Source organism: Panicum virgatum, chromosome 2K (assembly GCF_016808335.1).
Source record: "Panicum virgatum strain AP13 chromosome 2K, P.virgatum_v5, whole genome shotgun sequence".
Taxonomy (NCBI): Eukaryota; Viridiplantae; Streptophyta; class Magnoliopsida; order Poales; family Poaceae; genus Panicum; species Panicum virgatum.
Window position 1 is genome coordinate 44,777,510 of NC_053137.1, and position 22,462 is coordinate 44,799,971.

Consider the following 22,462-nt stretch of genomic DNA (forward strand, 5'->3'; position numbering starts at 1 on the left):
ACACGACTGAACAAAATAAAGCGAAGCTGAGCCCCTGGACGCTAGGCGGCACAGCATCGGCCCAGGCCGACCGCCCTCGAACGGCGCGCCGCAAGGCAACCAGGGAAGGCAGGGCCAAGGCTCTAAGTGCGGGACAGTGCGACGAAAGCGCCAACTGCCGAGCAGCAGGCGCCGTCGTCGCCCTGGCCCCCCTCAGTGCGCGGACACGTCTTGTCCTTGAAACAAACAAACAAAGAGGCGCGCGCCTCAAAGTACTCCCCCCATGGGCGCACTATTCTGACCGACGAGTTGTCACATCCGCCAGGCCCGCGCTCAGGCGCGCCTAGCAGGTGCACGACTTCGTCCGATCACGTCAAGAGAGAAATCGCCGAAACCACCCTTTGGCCGAGTCTTTTGACTCGACCAAAGCCTCGGGGGCTACTGTCGGGTACCACAATTAGGGACACCCTAATTGGGGTACTCATACCGCTTTAAAAAACGCAAACACATGTTAAGCGACTGAGCCCACAAAGGCTCACTGCCTCCTTCCAAATCTGGAAGGAAGGAAAGGACTCAAAGAAGCCCAGCGTGCAGCCCATTCGCATCCCCCTCGAACCCGCGGGACGATCTCCGCCTCGCTCGAGGGTCCCCGTCGAGACCCCTTGACTGCGCCCTGCATCTCCGCCTCGCTCGAGGGCAGCGAACCTACCCTCGAGCGGGTAAGTCATCTCCGCCTCGCTCGAGGGCAGCGAACCTACCCTCGAGCGGGTAAGTCATCTCCGCCTCGCTCGAGGGCAGCGAATCTACCCTCAAGCGGGTAAGACATCTCCGCCTCGCTCGAGGCCACCCCTCGGCACAAGGGACGAACGTCCCCGATGCCCAACCGCTCGCCCTACGGAGGCATTGAATCCCCATCACTCTTACACAGTGCTCAGGACAGGCGGCGTCAGGCCGCCATTCCCACAGTAGCTGTGACAGGAGTCCCATCCTTCACCTACGGTCACTGCTCCGCCATCCCGGACGCTGTGACGGTACTGTGGAACCTGCGACGCGGGACAAGACGCGCTCAGCACAGTCCCCGTCACTATTCTGCCAACTCCGGCCGTCCGGACTCTACCTCATCATACGCATGGCCCCGGGCCCACCTCCTGCTCGGGAGGGGGTCCGGTGTCGCCACGGGCCCCTCGAAGAGGGATGCCCATCACCCGCAGCCGGAGTCCCGGACCCCCCTCGTGGGGTCCGGGACCTCCATGTGTCTCCCAGATTTCCTGGTGCGTGCGCCTGCACTCCGTCCAGGGGGCTCAGGACCGCCGCGTGCCCCACCCCCGCTGGAGCACGCAAGACTTTGACCTACGGGACCCACCGAGTGTCACCACGCCACATACGGAAGACCGTACCTCCAACAGCAACGACCACGCCGTCCGCAAGGACCGCAGGACACCGGCGCGATCTCCGTAGGACGAAGGACGATATCCATGGCAACCGCCTCGCCAGTCGTCATGCCCCACAGTGTACTTTCTACAGTATCCGAGCACTGTACCCCCGCGATTCGGGGAAAAACGACGACTTCCACGCTCCCCTACTCATGTGCGCCGCCCCTCCTTGTGACTATAAAAGGAGGAGGCGGGCTTCCTTTAGACGGGACGCTGGGACGCCAAGAGGCTTCCAGACGAGATCCATCATCACTTACGCTCCGGCATCCATATTCGCCACATTCAACCCCTCTTCTAGCAGAGACTTGAGAGCCTTCCTCTCTCTCGCCTCGCTTGTATCCCCTACTACAAGCACACCGGGTGTAAGATAATACAGTGCCCTCGCACACCCTCTTTGCTGGACGTACGGCCCCGCGGCCGGAACCAGAATAAACCGTGTGTTACTGTGTTGCCTCTTGCATCATCATCTGGGACGAGGAAACACACAATATTTATTAGTTGGGATCTGGGCCCCGGGCCGGAACACCGACACAGGGCCTCAGTGAAAATCAACTTGCAGAGCAGACCCGTGGCTGGTGTGGCTCCGTGAGCGGCATGTCACGCTGCCAAGCAAGTAGCACGTTCTGATCGAGATCAGGTTGCTCAGTTAGCACTGCTTGTGCGCTTTGCCACAAAAGTACGGGATGACACGGTGTGCGGAGCCGCAGCTGCCGACCGGATATTAAGGAGTGGCTTAAGAGCCGGCGAGATTCTACGCGGGGGAGAGAGAAAGCAGGAAAGAAAATGTTGCGGGCTGCTCGCGAGGCGCTGGCCGGGGAGTCGGGAGCCGGCGTAAACACTCCGAATTCTTACGCCGTGTTTAGTTTCGATGTAATTTTTTTTTAAATCTTACTAATTTGAAGTACTAAATAAAGTCTATTTATAAAACTTTTTTATAGATGAGTTGTAAATTGCGAGACGAATTTAATGATGCTAATTAATTCATAAATAATTAATAATTAGCAAATGGTTACTGTAGCATCATTGTTGCAAATCATAAATTAAGTAGGTTTATTAGATTCGTCTCGCGATTTACAGTCCATCCATGCAAAAAAAATTGTAAATAAACTTCATTTAGTACTCCATGCATGTGTCGAAACATTCGATGTGATGTTTTTTTGTGTTTACGAGGTTTATAGGGTGCGATCTATTTAGCTTTAGTGTTGTGCGATAAATGCTAGTAGAATCCGCTGCCATGTACGCTGATTTGACACTTTTACATTCAACAGCCCGTGCAGACCATTAGGCTTGCTCTAAGGGCCTGTTTGGCTCCAGGACTTTTTCCAAAAGTCCTTATCACATCAAAAGGAATCTTACTATTTCATATTATTAAATAAAATCTGTTTATAAATGTTTTTTGACAGCTGAGTGATTTTTCGCGAGACGAATCTAATGAGCCTAATTAATTCATAATTTGCTACAGTGATGCTACAGTAACCATTCGCTAATCATAAATTAAGATACATCATTAGATTCGTCTCTCAGTTTAGCCTCAGGGTTCTGCAGTTAGTTTTATAATTAATATTTATTTAATACTTCTAAATACTAAAAAAGTTTCTGGGACTTTTTTTAAAGTCTCTGTTTCTAAACACCCCCTAACTTGCACTCGAGGATCCCATGCGCCGCGCCGTAGTAATCTTTTGTTTTTTGAACAACTCAGCAACCGTTTGTTACGGCTCCCCTTGCTGCCTGACTGCCTCTGCCAAGCAGCGGCAGAGCAGTGCCAGAGTGACAGAGGGCGATGGCCATGTTTTGGTTCCCGCTAGGAACCTAGCACAGCATATTTTTTGAGAAAAAAATCTGGTATGTATGAAATATTAAATGAAATTTATTTAAATTTTTTTAAGAGATGGGTGTAACTTTTCGCGACGAATCTAATGATGGTAATTAATCGATGATTGTCTACAGTGATGCTACAGTAATCATTCTCTAATTACACGGTCAAAAAAATTCTTTAGGGTTCATAACGCAGAGTTCTAAAGTTTGTTTTGTAAACTAGTTTTGTTTGCCATCATAATTAGCAATTAAAATGTTACTGTTCCTCTAACCAACGCCGATCTCCCGGCCGGTAACAAGGACAGAAAGTTACAGGCGGTTCCTGACAGTGACACGGTGACCGGCTGGGCGGCTTGGGCGCTTGGCCGTGTGGAGACGGGGAGGAGCCGTGGCCGTGGGGTCTGCGGTGGGCGGCTGCGGCGCGGGCGAGGAGGCGCCGCTCGTCGCCGCGCGCGTCACGCTCGCTCCCGCTCCCATTTCCTGGTCATTTATGAGACTCGACACGCGCGCCTCCCTCGCTCGCTCAGGCTAGTCTCTAACAGGAATGTCATAAAAGTTTTATAAATATTAAATTTGCTAATATATATTAATAGTATGAAAAAAAGGAATATTATAAAATATGAGAGGAGTATCATCATCAAACACTCCATTAACACAGTTTTTAAAATTCTAGTCTAAATAACTATGTCAATGACACTCCCATTGAGACTGGGCTCAGCAACCCACATGCAGTGGCCACGGGGCCCGAGCCGCGGGAGGTGGGTCTGGGTCAACGCAACGGCCTAGCTGTCGGCCTGCTCTCGCTGCTTGTAGGCAAGGCAACCGCATCCCCAACCGCGGCCATCCTATCCCTCAACTTGCTGCCCGGCAGCGGCAGCCACGCTGTCCGCGTTCACTTCATCACTCTCCTCCGTCGTTGCCGGGTGCTATCTTCCCCGAGCCGTCAGGGAAGTCAGGTCAAGCGCTGCTGCTGCTGCTGCTGCCATCAGACGGGGAGGAGGGGGAGCGAGCGAGATAAGACTCCACTCCTATATATGTCCGCGCGCTGTTAGTTGGACCACTGCTTCGGTGTGGCGTTGGGCCGTTGGCGCGGTTGGTGGCTGCTGCAGTCTGCAGCTCGGTTCGTCGCTCTTCGGTCCACTCCAGCCGCCGGTCCGATCCTCGGAGGAGGAGATCGAGCAGAGGACCTAGCTGAGCGGCGTGGGAGGAGCGATGGCGGGCGGCGGGGTGGCGGCGCTAGGGGTGCACACGGAGCGCGCCGCGCAGTACAAGGGCCGCATGACGCTCGCCGTCGCCATGACCTGCCTCGTCGCCGCCGTCGCCGGCGCCATCTTCGGCTACGACATCGGCATCTCCGGTACGCACGCTTCTCTCTCTTCCTCCCCCCCCCCCCCCCCCCCCGCAGCCTGCCGCTCTCTGCTTTTAAATCTCAGCCAGGGATGGACGGCCGAATCGCCGCCGGGCGCTGGCCGGCTCCGCAATCATTCCGGCAGGCTCGCACGCACCGGCAACTAGCCCCGCGGCGTCGAGCCCTCGGCGGAGGCCAGGTGTGAGGTGGCCGTCTCTCTCGCTCGCTCCAGCAACAGTTTTGGCCCGGACTACGCTGTCCGCGCATCAGCGCCCGTCGCGCAGGCCTGTTTGGATTTCACGGCGTCTCGAGCGGACACGCCTGAATCCTTCCCCCACTGCCTGCCGCGACCGGATGATAGGGACTCGGACTCGGAGGGAGTTAGGATTTGGGGGTAGGGACTCGGAGGGAGGAACGAGGCTGCAGGGAAGGCGACACGCGGACGCTGCAAAGCTCTGCAGTCCGAGCTGGCGGCCGGGGGTGTTCGGCCTGCCCGCCTCGGTTCGGCGCCTGTCAGCTTCCGTTGCGCTCCCATCTCCTGCTGGTCTCTCCTCCCTCGTCAGTGCAGAGATGAGCAGATGTTTTTAGCCCGATTATTTGACCCGACCTCGAAAAGATGTTTTTAGCTCGTGTTGCATGAGCGCTTGCGCTTCACTAACCCCTGTAGAATCTTTGAACATCGGTTGCGACTCGCCAGAACCGATGAGCAGATGTCGAGGTCGACCGCCGGACCCACTGGCCACCGGTCATTCTCAGTACACGGTTTGCTGCACTGGGTAGTGGTTGGTCCAAGTGACACGATTACACCTACACGAGAGCAGATGACGCACGGCAGGGAAGGGGAAAAGATGCAGAAACGACATGCGCGCACGCCGTGCGAATCTTTGGTTTGTATAAACTTTTTATTTAAATCCGGGAGTGGTTGGAGAGTCCACTGACTGGTGGAGCCATACTCGCCGCTCAGGCGAAGACAAAACCTGCAAAAGTCATATTGTTAGAAAGTACTAGTATTACTGTATATTTCTTTTTTTTTAAAAAGGATGTTGGATACGAAGTCAAGACATCGTCGCATGCAAAACCGTCGGCGATAACTACTCTATCGTATCGCGACTACAGAATTACAATAACCTCGTGATTGGCTTTGTTTAACAAAAACCTACCTCAGCATACATGGCCACCAGCTCGATGCGATTATAAAAATAATATTTGTGGTCAATGGATATTATCTCCCCCAGACCCCGCACAGTGCGGGAAGCCTACGGCACTGGGTACGCCCTTTTTTTTAATGGATATTATCTCCAACAACAGGTACTGAAGTTCATCGCTGTTGTAGATAAAAGAAAACTAAAGAAAATGCTAGTGGTTGTGTTGATCAGGCAGGCAAACACTGTTAGTCCAGCTAACCTCCTTAAATTCGGAAGTCGGCACATGAGATTGAAACTGAACACTGAAGATGCGTTTTTGCTACATGGGCTTTTGGCATGCAAGATTTCCATCAACAATGTATGAATAAGAAAAAAGATAGGATTGGAATTATTTGATGAAACTGGAACCTTTGGATGCAACACTAGCAGAAATTTGAAAGGTCATTGGCATGGTCTCCAGAAATACAAGTCGAATCGGTCATTGACATGGTCTCCAAAAAGACACTTTAGCAATGGTTATGTAAAAATGCTTTAGGTCCTGTTTAGTTGGTGAAAAGTTGTTGGTTTTGGTACTGTAACCAATTTCGTTGTTACTTGACAAATAATGTTCAATCATAGATTAATTAGACTTAAAAGATCCATCTTGTGCTAATCAGTTAGAGTGTGTAATTAGTTATTTTTTTATGTGTCCGAACATTCAATATGACAGGTACAGCATAATTTTTTTTGAGAACTAAACAGGGCCTTCACTGATCCAACGTAAAATTTTGGTGCGTCGCGCCACAGATAGGAAGATTCGCATGCCACAACATGAGAACACAAATTTAGCATTTTTATTATGATGAAGTTTGTGCCAATCTGACTGACCGAATGCTGCAGGAGGAGTGACCTCGATGGACCCATTTCTGGAGAAGTTCTTCCCCGCGGTGTTCCATAGGAAGAACTCCGGTAGCAAGAACAACTACTGCAAGTACGACAACCAGGGCCTGGCGGCGTTCACCTCCTCGCTCTACCTCGCCGGCCTCGTCGCCTCCCTCGCGGCGTCCCCCGTCACCAGGAACTACGGCCGCAAAGCCAGCATTGTCTGCGGCGGCGTCAGCTTCCTCGTCGGCGCCACGCTCAACGTCGCCGCCGTGAACCTGGCCATGCTCATCCTCGGCCGCATCATGCTCGGCGTCGGCATCGGTTTCGGCAACCAGGCCGTGCCGCTGTACCTGTCGGAGATGGCGCCGGCGCACCTCCGCGGCGGGCTGAACATGATGTTCCAGCTCGCGACGACGCTGGGCATCTTCTCGGCGAACCTGATCAACTACGGCACGCAGAACATCAAGCCGTGGGGGTGGCGCCTGTCGCTGGGGCTGGCCGCGGCGCCGGCGCTGCTGATGACCCTGGGCGGGCTGCTCCTCCCGGAGACGCCCAACAGCCTCATCGAGCGCGGGCGCGCCGCGGAGGGCCGGCGCGTGCTGGAGCGCATCCGCGGCACCGCCGACGTGGACGCCGAGATGACGGACATGGTGGAGGCGAGCGAGCTGGCCAACACCATCGAGCACCCGTTCCGGAACATCCTGGAGCGGCGCAACCGGCCGCAGCTGGTGATGGCCGTGTGCATGCCGGCGTTCCAGATCCTGACGGGCATCAACTCCATCCTCTTCTACGCGCCGGTCCTGTTCCAGAGCATGGGCTTCGGCGGGAACGCGTCCCTCTACTCCTCCGTGCTCACCGGCGCCGTGCTCTTCTCCTCCACGCTCATCTCCATCGGCACCGTCGACCGCCTCGGCCGCCGGAAGCTCCTCATCAGCGGCGGGATCCAGATGGTCGTCTGCCAGGTGATCGTGGCGGTGATCTTGGGCGTCAAGTTCGGGGCGGACAAGCAGCTGTCCCGGAGCTACTCGATCGTGGTGGTGGTGGTGATCTGCCTGTTCGTGCTGGCGTTCGGGTGGTCGTGGGGCCCGCTGGGGTGGACGGTGCCGAGCGAGATCTTCCCTCTGGAGACGCGGTCGGCGGGGCAGAGCATCACGGTGGCCGTGAACCTGCTCTTCACCTTCGCCGTCGCGCAGGCGTTCCTGTCGCTGCTGTGCGCCTTCAAGTTCGGCATCTTCCTCTTTTTCGCCGGCTGGATCACCGTCATGACCGTCTTCGTGTACGTCTTCCTCCCCGAGACCAAGGGCGTGCCCATCGAGGAGATGGTGCTGCTCTGGCGCAAGCACTGGTTCTGGAAGAAGGTCATGCCGGACATGCCGCTCGAGGACGGCTGGGGCGCAGCAGCTGAGGCCAACGCTGCGCCTGCCAACAAGAATCACAAGTGACATAGGTAGACTTATGTGAAAGCTGAGGGGCAGAGCGAGCTGTAGCCTCTATGAGGATGTTTACTGTACCCATCTTATGTGAAAGTTGTATGTACTAGTTTTCATGGTGGTGTGCATGCTTGTGCGTGGCGACAGCGGTAAGAGTGTAAAAACATCTTCAGTTATTCCTTTTCTCCTCACCTATATCACCATAGTTGCAGGGACATAGATATACTCCATACATACATCATGCTGCCTTAGGAAAACAAGGCGAAAATGCTCTTCAAGCCTTGATGATTTTGTCATTTTCAATTGAAAGAAAAAAAATCGTGTACAGAGTAGTAGGAATTTGAAGGATCACATAGGTGACACACGAACATGTTCTGAGGCCAGTCTCAGTGGGAGTGTGCCAGATGAGTTTTATGATGACGAAACTCTCCTCACATCCCATGAAATTTCATCGCTCTCTCTTCTTGCTATGTCAATAAAATTGATGATATTTAATGTCATGAAACCCTCCATAAAACTCTCGCTGAGACTGGCCTGAAATCGCATACAGAGTGTGAAAGTGTCACTTCAGGACGATCCTAAATATGCTCCAAATTTCTAAATCTACAGACAGACAAAGGGGCATCACATAAACAACAGTTGGGCACGCAACAATCTTGACGACACAGCACAAGGAAGCGAGCCTACGCCTGTGGAAGGTCTCGTCTCCCGGACTGCTTGCTCGAAGCTCATGCTGCCGCAGCCGCGGGTGCTGGTGCGCGCTCGTCGTCGAGCGCACGGATCCGAGGCCGAGCGCCCCTGCCGCGGGCTTTCAGTAAGAGCGCCGGGATGGGCAGCGCACGTGGATCGGGCGCGGCCACGAGGAACGACGCGCCCGCGTACGGAGCCGGCTGAGCCGTCGCGGCTGACAAGGGTGCCCGCCCGGCCTCCTCCTCCTCCGCCTGCGGGAGCGTCCGTCGCGCGGCGGCCGCCACGGCCTCTGGTTTCGTGGCATCGGCGCCGTGGCGCTCTGCGGCAGCCACAGCCACCAGCTCTTCCTTCTCCGCCGCCACCGTGGTGCTCTGCTTCGCGGCCACCACGGACTCGTGCACGCCGCGGCTATCCTTCCCCGCCAGCGCGAAGCCCGCCCCCTCGGCCGGGGTGGGTCCCGTCGACGCCTCCGCGAACACAGGCGGGACCCGCTCCCCGCGCCTCAGGATCACGACGTTCTCCATGGCGCGCTCGTGCGGCGGCGAGCCGGCCCCGGCCGCCGGGGGAGACCGGCGCCCGCGCTGCCGCCCGCTGCTCGCCGTCGCCCGTCCGCGCGTCGGCCCGGGCGCAGGCAGGGAAGCCGTGGCCGGAGACTTCCGCTGCGGCGTCGGCCGGAGAGGAGCCTCGAAGAACGCGCGGGCGGCGAAGCAGTCCGCGGGCCGGGCGCACAACGTTGCCATGGCGACACCACGGGGGGTGGTACCGGACGTGCGGAGCTGATTCACTTGTTGGGTTTGGGGTTCGCCGCCGGTGCGCGAGGGGACGGGTCGATCGGCTTCGCCTCGTGTGTCACCGGCGCCGAGCTCGACGAGCGGACGAAATCGTGGTGAGGCGGCATGGGGAATTGGGGATATATACCGGTGAGACGGCGGCACGGCGCCATGGCCCGTTGGAATCGGTTCCGAAATCCGAACCTTGAGGCCTCGTTCGGGAGCTCTGGATCGCTTCCTGCCACCAGATCCGATCCAGACCAGGATCCAGTGAACCGAGTGGATCCACTCATTCCTGGCCTGGACCGATCCTGCCCCTGAACCAATCCTGCTGGTGCCGTTCGGTTCGACTGCTGGGTCTGGAACCATTCAACAGCAATAGCAGAGCACAACAATGGTTGAGCATTACACATATCCTCTTTTACTGTTTCTGAAATTTTGCTGCTGCCATAGTTGATAAATATATATTTTGGATTTGATGCAAGTAAAAACATACATTGAGCACATGGTACAAGCGAGTTTTCGCAGAGCGCCGTATTTTCAGAAGTTTTTCCATTGGCTTTGCTCGGAACTAAAAGAAAGGGCAACACAACAGAGCTAACAAATGAAAAGAAGCAACCAAACTACGAACAAATCATGCCTAGCCATCACAAAATGATAAAAGTCTAGTCTACTAGCTATGCGGGCTTCATCAAATGCGACAAAGCACTGTAGCTACTTGATGCAGCATATCATTGCCTTCGTCAACCTGCATGAACAAAGATTACAAAGGTTAAATGTTGTTGCTCCAACAAATTTACTTTTCCAGGCATCCTAGATAGATTAAACAAAGAACAAGATTTCAAGCCTGACACATGCATATGAACATAATTTTTTTGGTACTACAACAAGTCAGCTCATTTGTTCTAACACATCACGATATAATTGGCGGTTTTATACTACAAGCAGGCTAGCTTGTCACAGTCACAATTTTCCCATAAAAAGTAAGATGCAAGTAAACTGAATACCAGTTTAACTAGGCTAGAGCTCAAATACCATGGATCAAACTAACAGAAATATTCAGGCATCCATGAATACCAGTTTAACTAGGCTAAAGCTCAAATACCAGGTCTACACAGTACACAAGCTCACATAACTTAAACACCAAAGGACGGGCAACCCATAATCAGGATATTAATCTGTAATAATCTAATCCCTTGAACTGACTAGCAGAACTTGAGCCAGCCAACTGGGCCACCTGCAATGATAAATAAAATCCCTTGAATTATGTATAAGTGAACAGAAAACATTAATAACCCATCTGATTAAAAAGTGTGTTTATGTGTGCAAGGATGTATAATAGATTCTAGGTAATGTTGTTGAAACAGTGCAGAGGATGTTATTCTTTCGAAGGGGATCATAACTCAATTAGTCAGCCAACAATCAATCATTCTCAGAAAAGTAAAAATCACATGTAAAGAAACATAATGTAACGTGGTGAAGCATTCTCAACCCCAACCACTAAACTCCAGTGGCCAGGAGCTGGTTTGCCCCTCTTGATATGTGCAGCTGCTAAACTTACTGCCTTGCATAACTAGCGTGAGGCAACTCGGCCAGCTGCAAGAATAATAAAACATAATCGCAACTTACAGGTAAGATTTCAAGCGTTAAGAGCTGCATCCATGTTTCAGACACCGGAACAATCTAATCTACATCTTGCTACTGCATCTTCATGGGGTAATGGGGATTATTCGTCATGGCGGAGAAGGCAAGCCAACGAAGGAAAAGAGGAGGGGAGGAAGGGGATCGGCGGAGGCGGCGGCGGCAGCAGCAAGCAAGCAACGGACCGATCTGAAGGACGGTGGCTAGGACGGCGCCGGCGCCACCCCCGCCGCGCACGAAGGCCCAGGCACTGAGCGCGCTGGCGAGGAGTGCCCCTACGAATCCGGCCCCCGCGGCCAGCGAGGCTGCGCTCCCATCACCGGCAAGATCCCATGGCGGAGATGGCGTGGCTTCACAGCAGCGGCAAGATCCAAGAAACCTAGAGGAGGGCGAGAGGAGGAGGACGAAGGGGAGAGCGAGGGGATCACCGGCGAGAAGGAGGTCGCGCCGTCGTCACCTCGCCGCCGCTGTGAAGCCACGCAGTCTCCTCGCCCCGCCTAGCCGTCGCCTCGCACACCACCAGTCGTGTCGGCGTCGCCTCCCTCGCGCGTGGAGCCGGATTGGAGCCGGAGGGTAGGACTCCTGGCTCCATTCCAGGACGTTTCCAACGGGGGAGGAGAAAAACCGGGCCGGCTTCCTTCCCGGACCAGGCCGAACCGAACAGCTGTTCCAGGTCAGACCTGACTTCGAGTCGGGCCAGGCCGATCCGGCCGGAACGGGCCTCGTTCCGGGCCGTTCCGGCTGCAACCGAACGAGGCCTGGGTCGGACCAGGGTCCACCGCGTGGTCCCGCGTGGTGGCGTGGGCCCCAGGCCTAGGGGCAAAACCGGAAAGAGAAAATCTGAGGGATTGGAGGGGGATTCGCTGCCGGACCCTGCCGCTGCCGGCAGCGGCGCTGCTGCTCCCCTCCGTCTCCTAGGGCCGCTTCCCCTCGCCCGCACTGCTCTGCTCGCTAGCGGCCCTGGTATTGGGCTATTGGCGGCCTGCGCTCCCGCTTCCCCAGCACTGGCGGCGGCGGGCGAGCTCGAGCTCCACCGAGGAGTAGGGGTGGCCAGTACAGGCGGCCGCAGAAGCTCGGCCACGCCGCCTACCGGCCCCCGCCCGAGGCCACGCTCCTTCATCGCTGCACCACCACTCGTCCGCGCGACGGCGGCCGAGCTCCTCTCCCACTGTCACCCGTGCTCGACAATTTTTTTTCTCTCTCTCTCTCATCTTCTCAAAAAAACTCGGCCGGGTGGAGAAATACCACCCCACCGGTATTAACTTAAGAGGAAGCCTCGGCTTCTCTGACCAAGAAAATTCTCGAACCCTAACCCCGTCCTGACACTGGGAGACGTAACCTTTGGGAACTGTGCCTGGACCATATAAGGGTCCTCTAAGGGTCCTCAGGCCGACCTGTGCCGTCTCACAACTAGTGATTTGGCACACGAGACCAGCGAGGAGATTTTTTTATCATCAGCATGAAATTCGCTCTCACGGAGAGTCGAACTCACGACTTTAGGGGTGCCGCCCGAGCTACTAACCAACTTGGCTAGCATCCTTTCCTCTCTCATCTTCTCGCTCCTACGTGGACCTGTTAACCGCAACCTGCTATCGGCCCGTTGGACGTGCCTTAGGCCTTAGCAATCGCTCTCCCCCACTCACACACTTTTAAGCAATCGCTCTCCCCTCCCGTCTCGCGCCTCACCACCGGCGACCTCACCGCCGGCGGCGCGGCGCGGCAAACCGGGCCCTTCTTCCACCGCAATCGTTTTTCGCCTGGCGGCGTCTGCAACCTCCTCTACCCGCGCGGGTGGAGATCCGTCATCCCGTTTCTACTTTCGCCGGTAAGCAACCCAAGCTCGCCTGGATGGTTTGGTCTAGGGTTTTGTTCTAGCATTGGACGTATTTTTGCTCTTTCTTCCTCACCATATCAGCTGGTTGTGGATGATTTGTGTGCTGCGTGGTTCACCCCCCACTAAATCCGACCTAACCGCCCGTAGTTCGATTCGGTTCTACTTCAGCGCGCAGCACCAATCCCCTTGGGCCTTGGGTTTGAAGAAGGATCAGGATCTTCGTTCATCCGTGGAGACATTTCCTCTCCCTACGTTTGATGCATCTTTTTGTGATGGTAAATTCTTCTTAATTCATATTATTTGTTAAAAAAACAATTTCATATTTTCTTTTGCTCGGGGTAAAAATAAATCCCTATTCGTAGTTCGATACATGCCTCTGCATCTTTATTTCTTTTGCAATATAAAGGTTACTGTCTATAGTTGACGCAAGATTGTATGGCAACGAGCAGACAGCTTGATGGTTTCTAGATTAGAAAACTTGGGAGGTTGAAGGCTGTGTGTCGGTACTCTATAGCAGGGATACCCACTTCTACTGCAGCAAGGCAGAACTCGCGTAGTCATCCATAACTACGCCCTAAGGGGCGAAGCAGCCGGGCCCCAGGGGTCCGGCTCTTACCTCACCAGGCCAACGGCCCCGGACCCGTTCTCCGCTCTGGGAACGGGTCCGGCGACGCCACGTGTCCCTGAGGAAGGGAAGCTCCGCGCCAACAGCCGAGGGCTCGGAACCCCCATATGGGTCCGGGACCTCCCCGCGTCTGTCCGGACCTCCCACGCGCGTAGAACCAATATACCGCCGGGGCGGGGTCCGGGGGCGCCACGTGTCCCGCAGCCGCAGGCGCGGGCGCGAGTCTTCCGCTGGAAGACTCGCCCACCCACCGCATTCAATGTGGGTGGTTGAGGCGTGCTCTGCCGCGGCGGCACGCGGGGCAGCTTTTATCAGGCTTCACTGTAGACCGCATATTACCGAGGTACAGTGCAGCCGCATGCGCCGCATCCGCGCAAAGCCCGTCTGCCGCATTAAATGGATACGACGGCACGGCACTTTTTCATCATACCGCCTACGCCGCAAGCTACACGGCCGTTCAGCTACGCGGCAGGCTACGGCAAGCTACGCCGCAAGCTACGTCCTGGCGCCGTTTCGACAAGACAGGGCATGGCTATGCAGGACGGAAGATTCCCACAGGCAAAGCAAGGAAATTTAGGAATAAGATTTCCGTCGCCTGCAACGCCATAATGTCTGTACAGTATGTTATTTTATACTACATCGCTAGGCCCATCTGTCGGGGACCCAACGACTATGTACACTCCTCCCTTGAAATATAAAAGGGAGGAGTACGTAAAGCCAAAAAAAAGGCCAAGCAAAGCCAGATACAACACACAAGCTCGGATTCACTCCGAACAATTCCGTTCTCAACCTCTTGAGAGCACAGGCAATACAATACACAGTGGATGTAGGGTATTACGCTCCAGCGGCCCGAACCACTCTAAACCTGCTGTGTTCATCGTATTCTTGCATCTAAATTGGACTAATCCTAGCTAACCCCGAGTACTCACCCTCAGGGTTTAGGCGGGTGCACTACGCCACCCGGCTGTGGGTTTGCACACCACGACACTGTGAATAAGTGCAGATGGGTTACCAGAAATGGCATTTGTTCTATAACAAGCAGGAACCAAATCTGCTTGCTAACCAAAAATGCAGTATTTTGTCATCACCTGCTCACTGTAGTATTTCGTCCAAGGCTGTTCGCTGCATCCAGCCAACAGTGTTTTTCTCTCACAACAAACCAGCACCAGCCAGCAGCCAGCCAGCAGTACTTTTCTCTCACAACAAATCAGAGCTTGCAACGGCCGAACCTTTTCAGGATTGTTAATGGTCGACTGTGTTATTGCGGCTGTCTTTTTGTTATTTAGGGCCTATTTGGTTCCTCGAGGCTTATTATAAGCCCATAAGCCTAAATAGGTGTTTGGTTTTATGGGCTTAATAAGCCTCTGTAGTAGATAATGACATTTGTGCCCCTCATTAATGTCCTAAAAGGGGCTGAATGGATAGGGTTGTGGAGGGGTAGGGGCTGTTAAGTGCTCTTTTCCTGGTGGGCCCACAGGAAATAAGCCTCACCTTTTAAACCTAAGTGTTTGGATAGGCTTATTTGGGGCGTATTATGCCTCAAGTAATCAAACACCCCCTTAAAGCAAGTTGTTCTGTCGTCACTACCGTTACTAGTAGTCTGCAGTGCAATAATGTCAGTGTTAACTCCCTTCCCTCACCACACGTGCATAACCTTTTATAATTTATTTATCACATGGATTATAAAGTTGACAAAACTTCTTCAAATTTAATTTGATTCGTGAAAGACCTATGCATTTTGCTGAAATCCTCACAAAAGTTTCACACATTCTGAACAAGAAACTTTTGTACTAGTTCTGTTGATAAATGATACACCAAATGACATTAACCATACCTCATAGTGGTTGAGTGGAATTTGCAGTGGTTATTATGTTTTTGGTGAGTTTACTAAGCACCATGCAGGCTATCTTTTATATAAGGTGCATGATCACCAGGGGCATATGTTCTCCGGAGGGTTAGTTCTGTACCATATGCTACTGAGCATACAATTATTCTAGTCCGTGTTGATGAGGTATCGTTACTGTGATAAAATATGATTCTCTTGCTAGCTTAGTAAACAGTTTCAATAATAACTTGTCTTTGGATAAATTGTCATTAGAAGAACAATTTCTGTTTGTGCCACTAACCTTTACTATGTTCAATACACTTTTGTCGCAACAATGGCATATAACTAACCAGTAACATTTTGTCAGGACCACTCCTCTCAGTTCAGTGGTTATGGAGCCTCCCATGAAGCATAAGCCCAGTGCTGTGCCAATCAACACTTCAGAGGAGGAAGTGGGGTTACAAGATAGAAATGTAAAAGATTGCCAAAATCTCTCGCATCCATTTTCCTATCTACCTTTTGAATTTACTGCGGCATCTTGAGTTTTTTTAATCTCAGCAGATTAAATCTATATATTTGTATTCTGATGTTATCAATTGCTGTCCTTGTAGACTGAGTTAGTCAAGCGCAGGAAGACTGGATTTTCAGGGTCCATTGTCCAACCACAACAGGAAATTGAAGTCTCTGCCATGGAGAACAATGTTCCCGATGGTCTTCCAGTTGAAGTTTCTACTGGCAACGATCCCATGGATGTACTCACTGATTGTGCAGTGCAAAGCTCTGGTGAAGCGAATAGTCGCAGCGAGGGGCGCGTTCGTAGTATCTCATTTACAGGTGATTGGTACTACATGGCAATTGATATGATTTGGCTTTATGTGCGTTAGTTTCTTTCATTCTTGAAAGTTGGTGAGGAGCTATAGCATGCTTTTTTAATGTATATGCATCAGTGTTCTTACTTCTTCCTTCATCAGATATCTAATGCTACACTTCTCCTGTAAGCTATTGTTTTACTGAAATTCAAAGGTTATACAGTTAATGGGCCAGCAAGGTTGAGGTTGCCAAAAATATGCGCTGCATTTGGCTGGAAAGAACCATCATTTGACTTCGAAAAGCAAGGACCTCCTCACAACATATTGTGAGTTTTCCTATTAACTGATGAATGTTAAATTTAACGTTCATGTGATTTCCATGTGTATAAAAATGCTATAACATCAGCCGAATAACCTATGATGCAGTATTTTCTGTACCCCCCCCCCCCCCCCAACGCACACACACCCAAAAAAAGATTAACCATAACATTGTATACAATATCCTTTTATGGTGGATTTTATTGGGAGATATTATAATGCAAATGCTGGAATATGATCGCTGCAAATGCATGAAAAGTACTTTGGCCATGTAAACACTGAATACCTTAAAGCTCTTTCCAATCTAGCTGGCTGAAAGAATAAACAAAGGTGAAAAGAAAGCAATATTGTTTCTGAGAATAAAACAACCAAATCATTTTTAGTATGTATGAGAAATAACAATATAATTAGTTCAAAAAGAATTAAACGGAGAATTATCTGACTTTTCCAAAATTTCTGGTTATAGGAAACGGCAATGGGGACATTTTTTTTCCTTCGCTTCTTTTTTAGCCACTATTCTAATCATGATGTTCACCTTTAATTCCTTAAGTAGTAGCACATGTAAAGTGGCTCAAATTCAGTTAGCGGTCATCATTTGTCATCTGTGTGCTAGAATAATTCATGATTGTCCATGATAACCTGGTTATTATATACTCATAACCTCTCATAATTATGCTTTGAAATGGCAATGACTGCTTTCGCGTTAACTCTGCAGGTTCACTTGCAAGGTGACTGTCCGCTTAGAGGGACTTGTCAACACTGTCATAGAGTGCTTCGGTGACCCCAAGCCTCAAAAGAAAGCCGCACAAGACCATGCTGCTCAAGGGGCCTTGTGGTGCCTTGAGCGATTTGGACATATCAAGCAATCTTCGGATGCGTAGGCACTGTCACACCCCGAAATTTTCAAATTTCTGGATGTGACTAAAATAAATAATAAAACCACAATTTTCTCAGGTTTTTAAAATTTTCACAACATTTTCTTTTGTTCGCAGGGAATTTAGTAAAAATAAGTAAAGTTTGTGTGATTTTCAAAAATTAATTGAAGTTGGTTGTGTGTTTGCACTCTTGCAGCTTTGCCTTACTTCTTTGCCTAATGTTCAGTTTGAATTTGAATTCGTTGAGTTTAAATTCAAATTGAATTTGTTTTGTTCTTTTGCAAAAGAAAATAAAAAGAAAAACATCGTTTTCAGCCCAACAGCTTGGTCCGGCCCGTCTCCCTCTCCTTTTCATTCCCTCCTTCCGTTTCAGCCCAGAGCCTCACTGCCGGCCCGTACTTCTTTTTCCTCTCCTTCCCTCCGGCCCAACCAAGCTCCCTGGCCCAACAACGTCCCCCGCGCGCCTGCCCGTCTCGCTAGCGCCTTCCTCTCTTGCCGCCGCTGACAGGTGGGCCCCACCTGCCAGGGCCTTCTTCCACCTCGCGCAGTGCCTCTGCCGCTATTGCTAGCCCTCGCCGAGTGCCCCTCTGCCCGTGGGCCTTCCCCCCTCCCGAGCTAGGCCACGCATCGAGGTTCCCCGGAGCTCTACCCGCGCACGCGCCAGGCCGGACCCACTTTTCCCTTGCGTGGTTACACCGAACTCGGACCCGAGTCCGGACGGGACACGAACTCCCATGCCCTAGGTGTGCACGTCAAGGCTCGACCCCGCGCCCCTATAAATAGGACCCCGCGGGCCCCCTTGAGCTCCAACCCTAGCAGCCGCCTCCAATTGCCCCTGCAAACCCTAGCAGCAGTTTGCGCCCGCCATAGCCGTCGCACGGAGCTCGCCGCGCCGCCTCCCTGCTACCTCCGCGCCGCCGCCAGCTAGACTAGAAGCTTCGCCGTGAGGTAAGCAAGCTCGCCGGCCTCTTTTTGCCCTTCTTTTCGTCTCTACGCGTGCCCGCTTAGCTCATTGGAGCTGAAACCCGCCGTGCGCCGCCGCTGGCCCACTCCGGCCACCGCAGCGCCCTTCTAACCCCACCATCGTGTTCCTCGCATCGCGCCCGTTCTCCTCGTCTGGATCTCGTCCAAAATCAAGCCCGGGAACGCAGGTTTGCGTTACTCCGATGCTCCGCCGCCGCGTCCTGCTCGCCGCCGGCAACCGCACCACCGCTCAGCCGCGCTCGATCTTTCTCAGCCGTCCGATCAAAAACCTAGCGTCCAGATTAGATTCAACCAGAGTCAAATCTTTCCCGTACCGGTCAACCCTAGGTAGTTTTTCATAAGAGCCCCTCTCTTTTCTAGAAATCAAACCACGGTCCATGGCAGTTCAAAAGTATTTGCGAACCAGTCCTGTTTCTTTTGTTTTTAACCCCTGCGCTTTTACAAAATTGAACCTGCCGTCCAGGAGCTGTAGTTTTACAGACTAACCCCCAAGTATAGGGTTTAATTATGTTTTAGTCCCCGGTTTCTCCAGATCTAGCCCCTGGAAGCTCTGTTCTCTTACAAATAAGTCCTTAGATCTTGTTTTAGCCATAACTTTTCTGTTTTAGCTCCGTTTTTATCGATTCTTGCGCTCACGTGATCCTTATGACGTGTGCAATAGCTTTATCACCTCGTTACCCTCTGTGAGCACACTTTGTTGTGTCTCACAAATATTTTCCATTAGTCATTAACCCTTTGGTTAATCGCGACTAAATCCTTACTCATTGTTTATCCCATAGTTTCCACGTCCTAGCTCCATTTTCCGTGTTTCTTGCGCTCTCGTAACTATAGCAGTGAGCTCTATCCTTTAATATGTTCTTTTAAAGCCTTTCTTTTGTTATGGTGTAATGTTCTTAGTTGTATCTTTTTGTTTGCTTTGTATGGTTGCTCGTTGATTGCTTCGAGTAGAAGGATCGCTGTTTGAAGATTGAAGCTCAAGAGTTCCAAGTGAGCAAAAGCTGAAGAGCAGTAAGAGTAGCTTTTCGTTGGAGAAAGTCAAGTGACCCTAACCATACTTCTATCTATGCTTTATTTACAAGATGATATAATTTAATTGGAACATGGAGAACCACCCAAGAAAACCGTACAACCACAATATTATATGGCTCTGGTCTTGGCTAAGTAATTAGATGATCTATATGTCGTGCCTGGGGCGTTTGATTGGTGGATTTTGGGTTATCGATATTTGAGGAGCGTGTAAAAGAAGCTAGCAAGGGACCAGTGCGTATATATAGTGATTCTTTGTAAAGGCCTCGTAGTGTCCCTATGCAATCACACCTCGGAAGTGTGGTATTGTGCCTGATCAGCACATATGCGTGGTTGGGTTCAAAGTTCTTCGGAACTTTTACGCGAATTGTGGTGAAAGTGTACAACCTCTGCAGAGTGTAAAACTGATATATTAGCCGTGCTCACGGTCAAGAGCGGCTTGGACCCTCACATGATTAATAAATTTAAAGATGGATTTACATCATTTTCTAGTTATTTCTTGTGGCCTTGCTGAGTACCAACCATAAGTGTACTCACCCTTGCTTACTGCTGCTCAGAAGGAAAAGTTGCTGTGAAGTCTTTTGAAGATGATGTTGAGTTCTAGGCGTACGCAACCCCCAGTTGATTGCTTGTGAAGTTTGGAGTCTTCGTTTTCAGGATAAGCTGTATAACTCTGATAGTCTTTTATTTGTTGTTTTTTTTCTCTTTTACGTGATATTGTTACTGATTATTCACTTATAATGTCTCTATATGTATGAAACTTGATCCTAGCATACATATAGTTATGCATTCAGTTTTCTTTTAAGAACCGGGTGTGACAGGCACCATCCCAAGGAGGGCGTCCGCCAGCCCTTATGCTGCTCTACAACCCTTGTTTCCGTTGCAATATGTACATTGCTCTTTTAACCTAGGTCAGGTGGTATAATTGTTCTTTCATTGATGCTTAGACATTGTCATCGTGTTGTGGCAAAACATCAGCATCAGCCTAGCATCAGCCTGTGGATCCCTCCCCGGGATTAGTAACTTCTGGTTTGTACATGGTTAAACTTCTTTCCTGGGGTGCATATCATGCTGTGATGACTGTTGGGGTACATCAATTTTCCAATTAGGGAAAATTGGTTCCGTAGCATTCAAAGATCACAAAAATCGGAAAATACCACCGAAAGAACCTCCTCACGTGAAATACCACCGAAAGATGCATCCGTCACCTTCAAATATCATTCTGTCCGGTGGCTGTCTCACGCCGTGAACGCTTTCCATCTAGGCTTACATGTCAGCCAAGGCCCGTCTTCCTCCCTTGGAGCAGGCCGCCACGGCGTCCCCGAGCGTCCTTTCCAGACAGCGCGGCGTCGGCGACGAGGGCCATGGCCGCGCAGGTGGGCGGGGCATGACGAGTACGGAGTGCGGATGCGAGGAAAGCTGAGGCCGCTGTGGTGAGGACCGCGGAGTCCACGGCGCTGCGCGGGAGGCGAAATTGGCATGACGAGCCCGGAGTGTGGATGCGAGAGGAAGGCTGAGGTGAGGACCGCCGGCCGCAGCGTCGACGGAGCGGAGGAGATGTGCGTGACGGCGGCATCCGCAAAGAGGAAGGGCACGCGGCGCCGTCGGATACGCTGCTGCCGACCTTCTTCGCGGATGTGTTCTTCTGTGTATGTACTAAATCAGCTTTGGGTGGTTCAGACTTCAGACTTCAGAGTTGCAGGCCGTCGGGCCCCTAGCTTCCTCTCGTACGCCCTTGCTCTCTCACGAACACCGGCCGTCGCTCACACACGCTAGAACACGTGATGGCGGGAGGTGGAAGATGAACAGTAAGTATGGCGAGGAACGCCCCGGCGAGCTCAATCTCGCCTGTATGTTGGCTCTCGTTATTCAACTAGACCGGGCCAAGTTTACACAGGAGGGGAGGGCGTCTCTTATAGCCGCGTGGGCTCTCCTCCACGCCCGGCAGTTCCGCCAGGGCCGCGCGCGCCGCGCGCGCCGTGCGCTGTGCGTCACGCACGGGCGACGCGCTCCGCCCATGCGACCCGCACACGCGCCCAACGGCCTGGCGCACTCCCCGCCACCACTCCAACGACCTCGACCTAGTCATCCTACACGCGCTAGCTCGACCTCTCGCGTCGCCCGCACCGACCCGAGCCACCCCGTGCTCGCCGGCCGCGACACGCCCGCGCCCATGGCGCACACACTGAGCTGCACACACACAACTCACGCACGCAAGTTCTAACCATGCCAATGTCAAGCTTAGATTTCTAACACAGGCTGCCGCTGAAGTGTGCCTGCGGGCTGTGTTTGCGTTGCGGCGGCTCGTTTCCCAGGTTTGCGGTCGTGGCTGTGCGTGCTACAGCCTACAGCAGGGCAGCAAGGTGGCAGCACCAAACAGGCGAAGCATCAACGGCAGCGAAGGCAAATCCCCACCGCAGCCTCTGCGGCGCGCAGCTGCACTCCGTCGGGGCGCTGCTCAGCTCAACTGTGCAGCTGCTGCGTGCCACCGCCGCCACTCCGTCGGGGCGCTGCACAGAGGAGAGGGATGAGGGGTGGCGTGGCTCGGGCAGTCGGGCTGGCCGCACGCGTGAGCTCCGCCTGAGCGCGTGAGCGTCGGCCGTATGCACGAGCGCCGGCTTGTGCGCTATGCGCATGGAGGTGAACGGGCTTCACACCGTTAGCTCCAAACTTGACGATACTTAACGAAATGTTATTTCCGGTTAACGTCCGCATCTTTCAGTGCTATTTCACGGAACTGAGTTCTTTCAGTGGTATTATCCGATTCTTGTGATCTTTGGGTGCTATGGAACCAATTTTCCCTTCCAATTATCCTTGCAGTGGGTACCTGCATCTGCATTGGCTAGTTTTTGAATCTGGAGCCATGGCTCCTTGACTGCCGAGTGCCGACTGGAAGGCTAGGATAGGTAAATCCTGCAGGTTGACGTTTTCGTATTCACTCAGTTCCTACTTTCTACTTGGTTACTTGTAAGCGATTAACTTTGTGTTGCCGCTCATCACCCCGAAGTAATGTGTGCTCACATAAAAGGCATGAAAACTGGGCAATTTTCT

At 52.4% G+C, this 22,462-nt stretch overlaps 3 protein-coding genes across 9 annotated transcripts; 2 read left to right on the plus strand and 1 right to left on the minus strand.

The window, feature by feature from the left end:
- The first annotated feature begins 3,999 nt into the window (after positions 1–3,999).
- On the plus strand, positions 4,000–8,341 carry LOC120695640 (sugar transport protein 7-like). Its single transcript, XM_039978841.1, has 2 exons — positions 4,000–4,584; positions 6,600–8,341. The coding sequence occupies exons 1-2, from the start codon at positions 4,440–4,442 to the stop codon at positions 8,024–8,026; spliced, it is 1,572 nt and encodes a 523-aa protein (XP_039834775.1). The 5' UTR covers positions 4,000–4,439; the 3' UTR covers positions 8,027–8,341.
- Positions 8,342–8,742: 401 nt separating this feature from the next.
- LOC120695343 lies at positions 8,743–9,444 on the minus strand. The gene has a single exon (XM_039978618.1). The coding sequence runs from the start codon at positions 9,442–9,444 to the stop codon at positions 8,743–8,745; it is 702 nt and encodes a 233-aa protein (XP_039834552.1).
- A 3,262-nt stretch (positions 9,445–12,706) lies between these two features.
- LOC120695641 (endoribonuclease Dicer homolog 4-like) lies at positions 12,707–20,480 on the plus strand. Of its 7 annotated transcripts, XM_039978843.1 has the most exons (7): positions 12,707–12,940; positions 13,118–13,224; positions 15,767–15,872; positions 16,011–16,233; positions 16,423–16,534; positions 17,242–17,407; positions 20,233–20,480. In XM_039978843.1, the coding sequence occupies exons 3-6, from the start codon at positions 15,792–15,794 to the stop codon at positions 17,405–17,407; spliced, it is 582 nt and encodes a 193-aa protein (XP_039834777.1). In that variant the 5' UTR covers positions 12,707–12,940; positions 13,118–13,224; positions 15,767–15,791; the 3' UTR covers positions 20,233–20,480. The 7 variants fall into 7 exon arrangements, with proteins under 7 accessions (XP_039834777.1, XP_039834778.1, XP_039834776.1 ...); XM_039978844.1 differs by lacking the exon at positions 20,233–20,480 and having other exon boundaries at positions 13,097–13,224; positions 17,242–17,596; XM_039978842.1 differs by lacking the exon at positions 20,233–20,480 and having other exon boundaries at positions 17,242–17,596.
- The last annotated feature ends 1,982 nt before the right edge of the window (positions 20,481–22,462 follow it).

Coding starts and splice junctions, on each gene's coding strand:
- LOC120695641 (XM_039978843.1), top strand. CDS start 15,792: ATGGAGCCTCCCATGAAGCATAAGCCCAGTGCTGTGCCAATCAACACT. Junction 15,873..16,010: donor TGGGGTTACAAGATAGAAAT/GTAAAAGATTGC, acceptor CTGTCCTTGTAG/ACTGAGTTAGTCAAGCGCAG. Junction 16,234..16,422: donor TCGTAGTATCTCATTTACAG/GTGATTGGTACT, acceptor TGAAATTCAAAG/GTTATACAGTTAATGGGCCA.
- LOC120695640 (XM_039978841.1), top strand. CDS start 4,440: ATGGCGGGCGGCGGGGTGGCGGCGCTAGGGGTGCACACGGAGCGCGCC. Junction 4,585..6,599: donor CTACGACATCGGCATCTCCG/GTACGCACGCTT, acceptor CGAATGCTGCAG/GAGGAGTGACCTCGATGGAC.
- LOC120695343 (XM_039978618.1), bottom strand. CDS start 9,444: ATGGCAACGTTGTGCGCCCGGCCCGCGGACTGCTTCGCCGCCCGCGCG.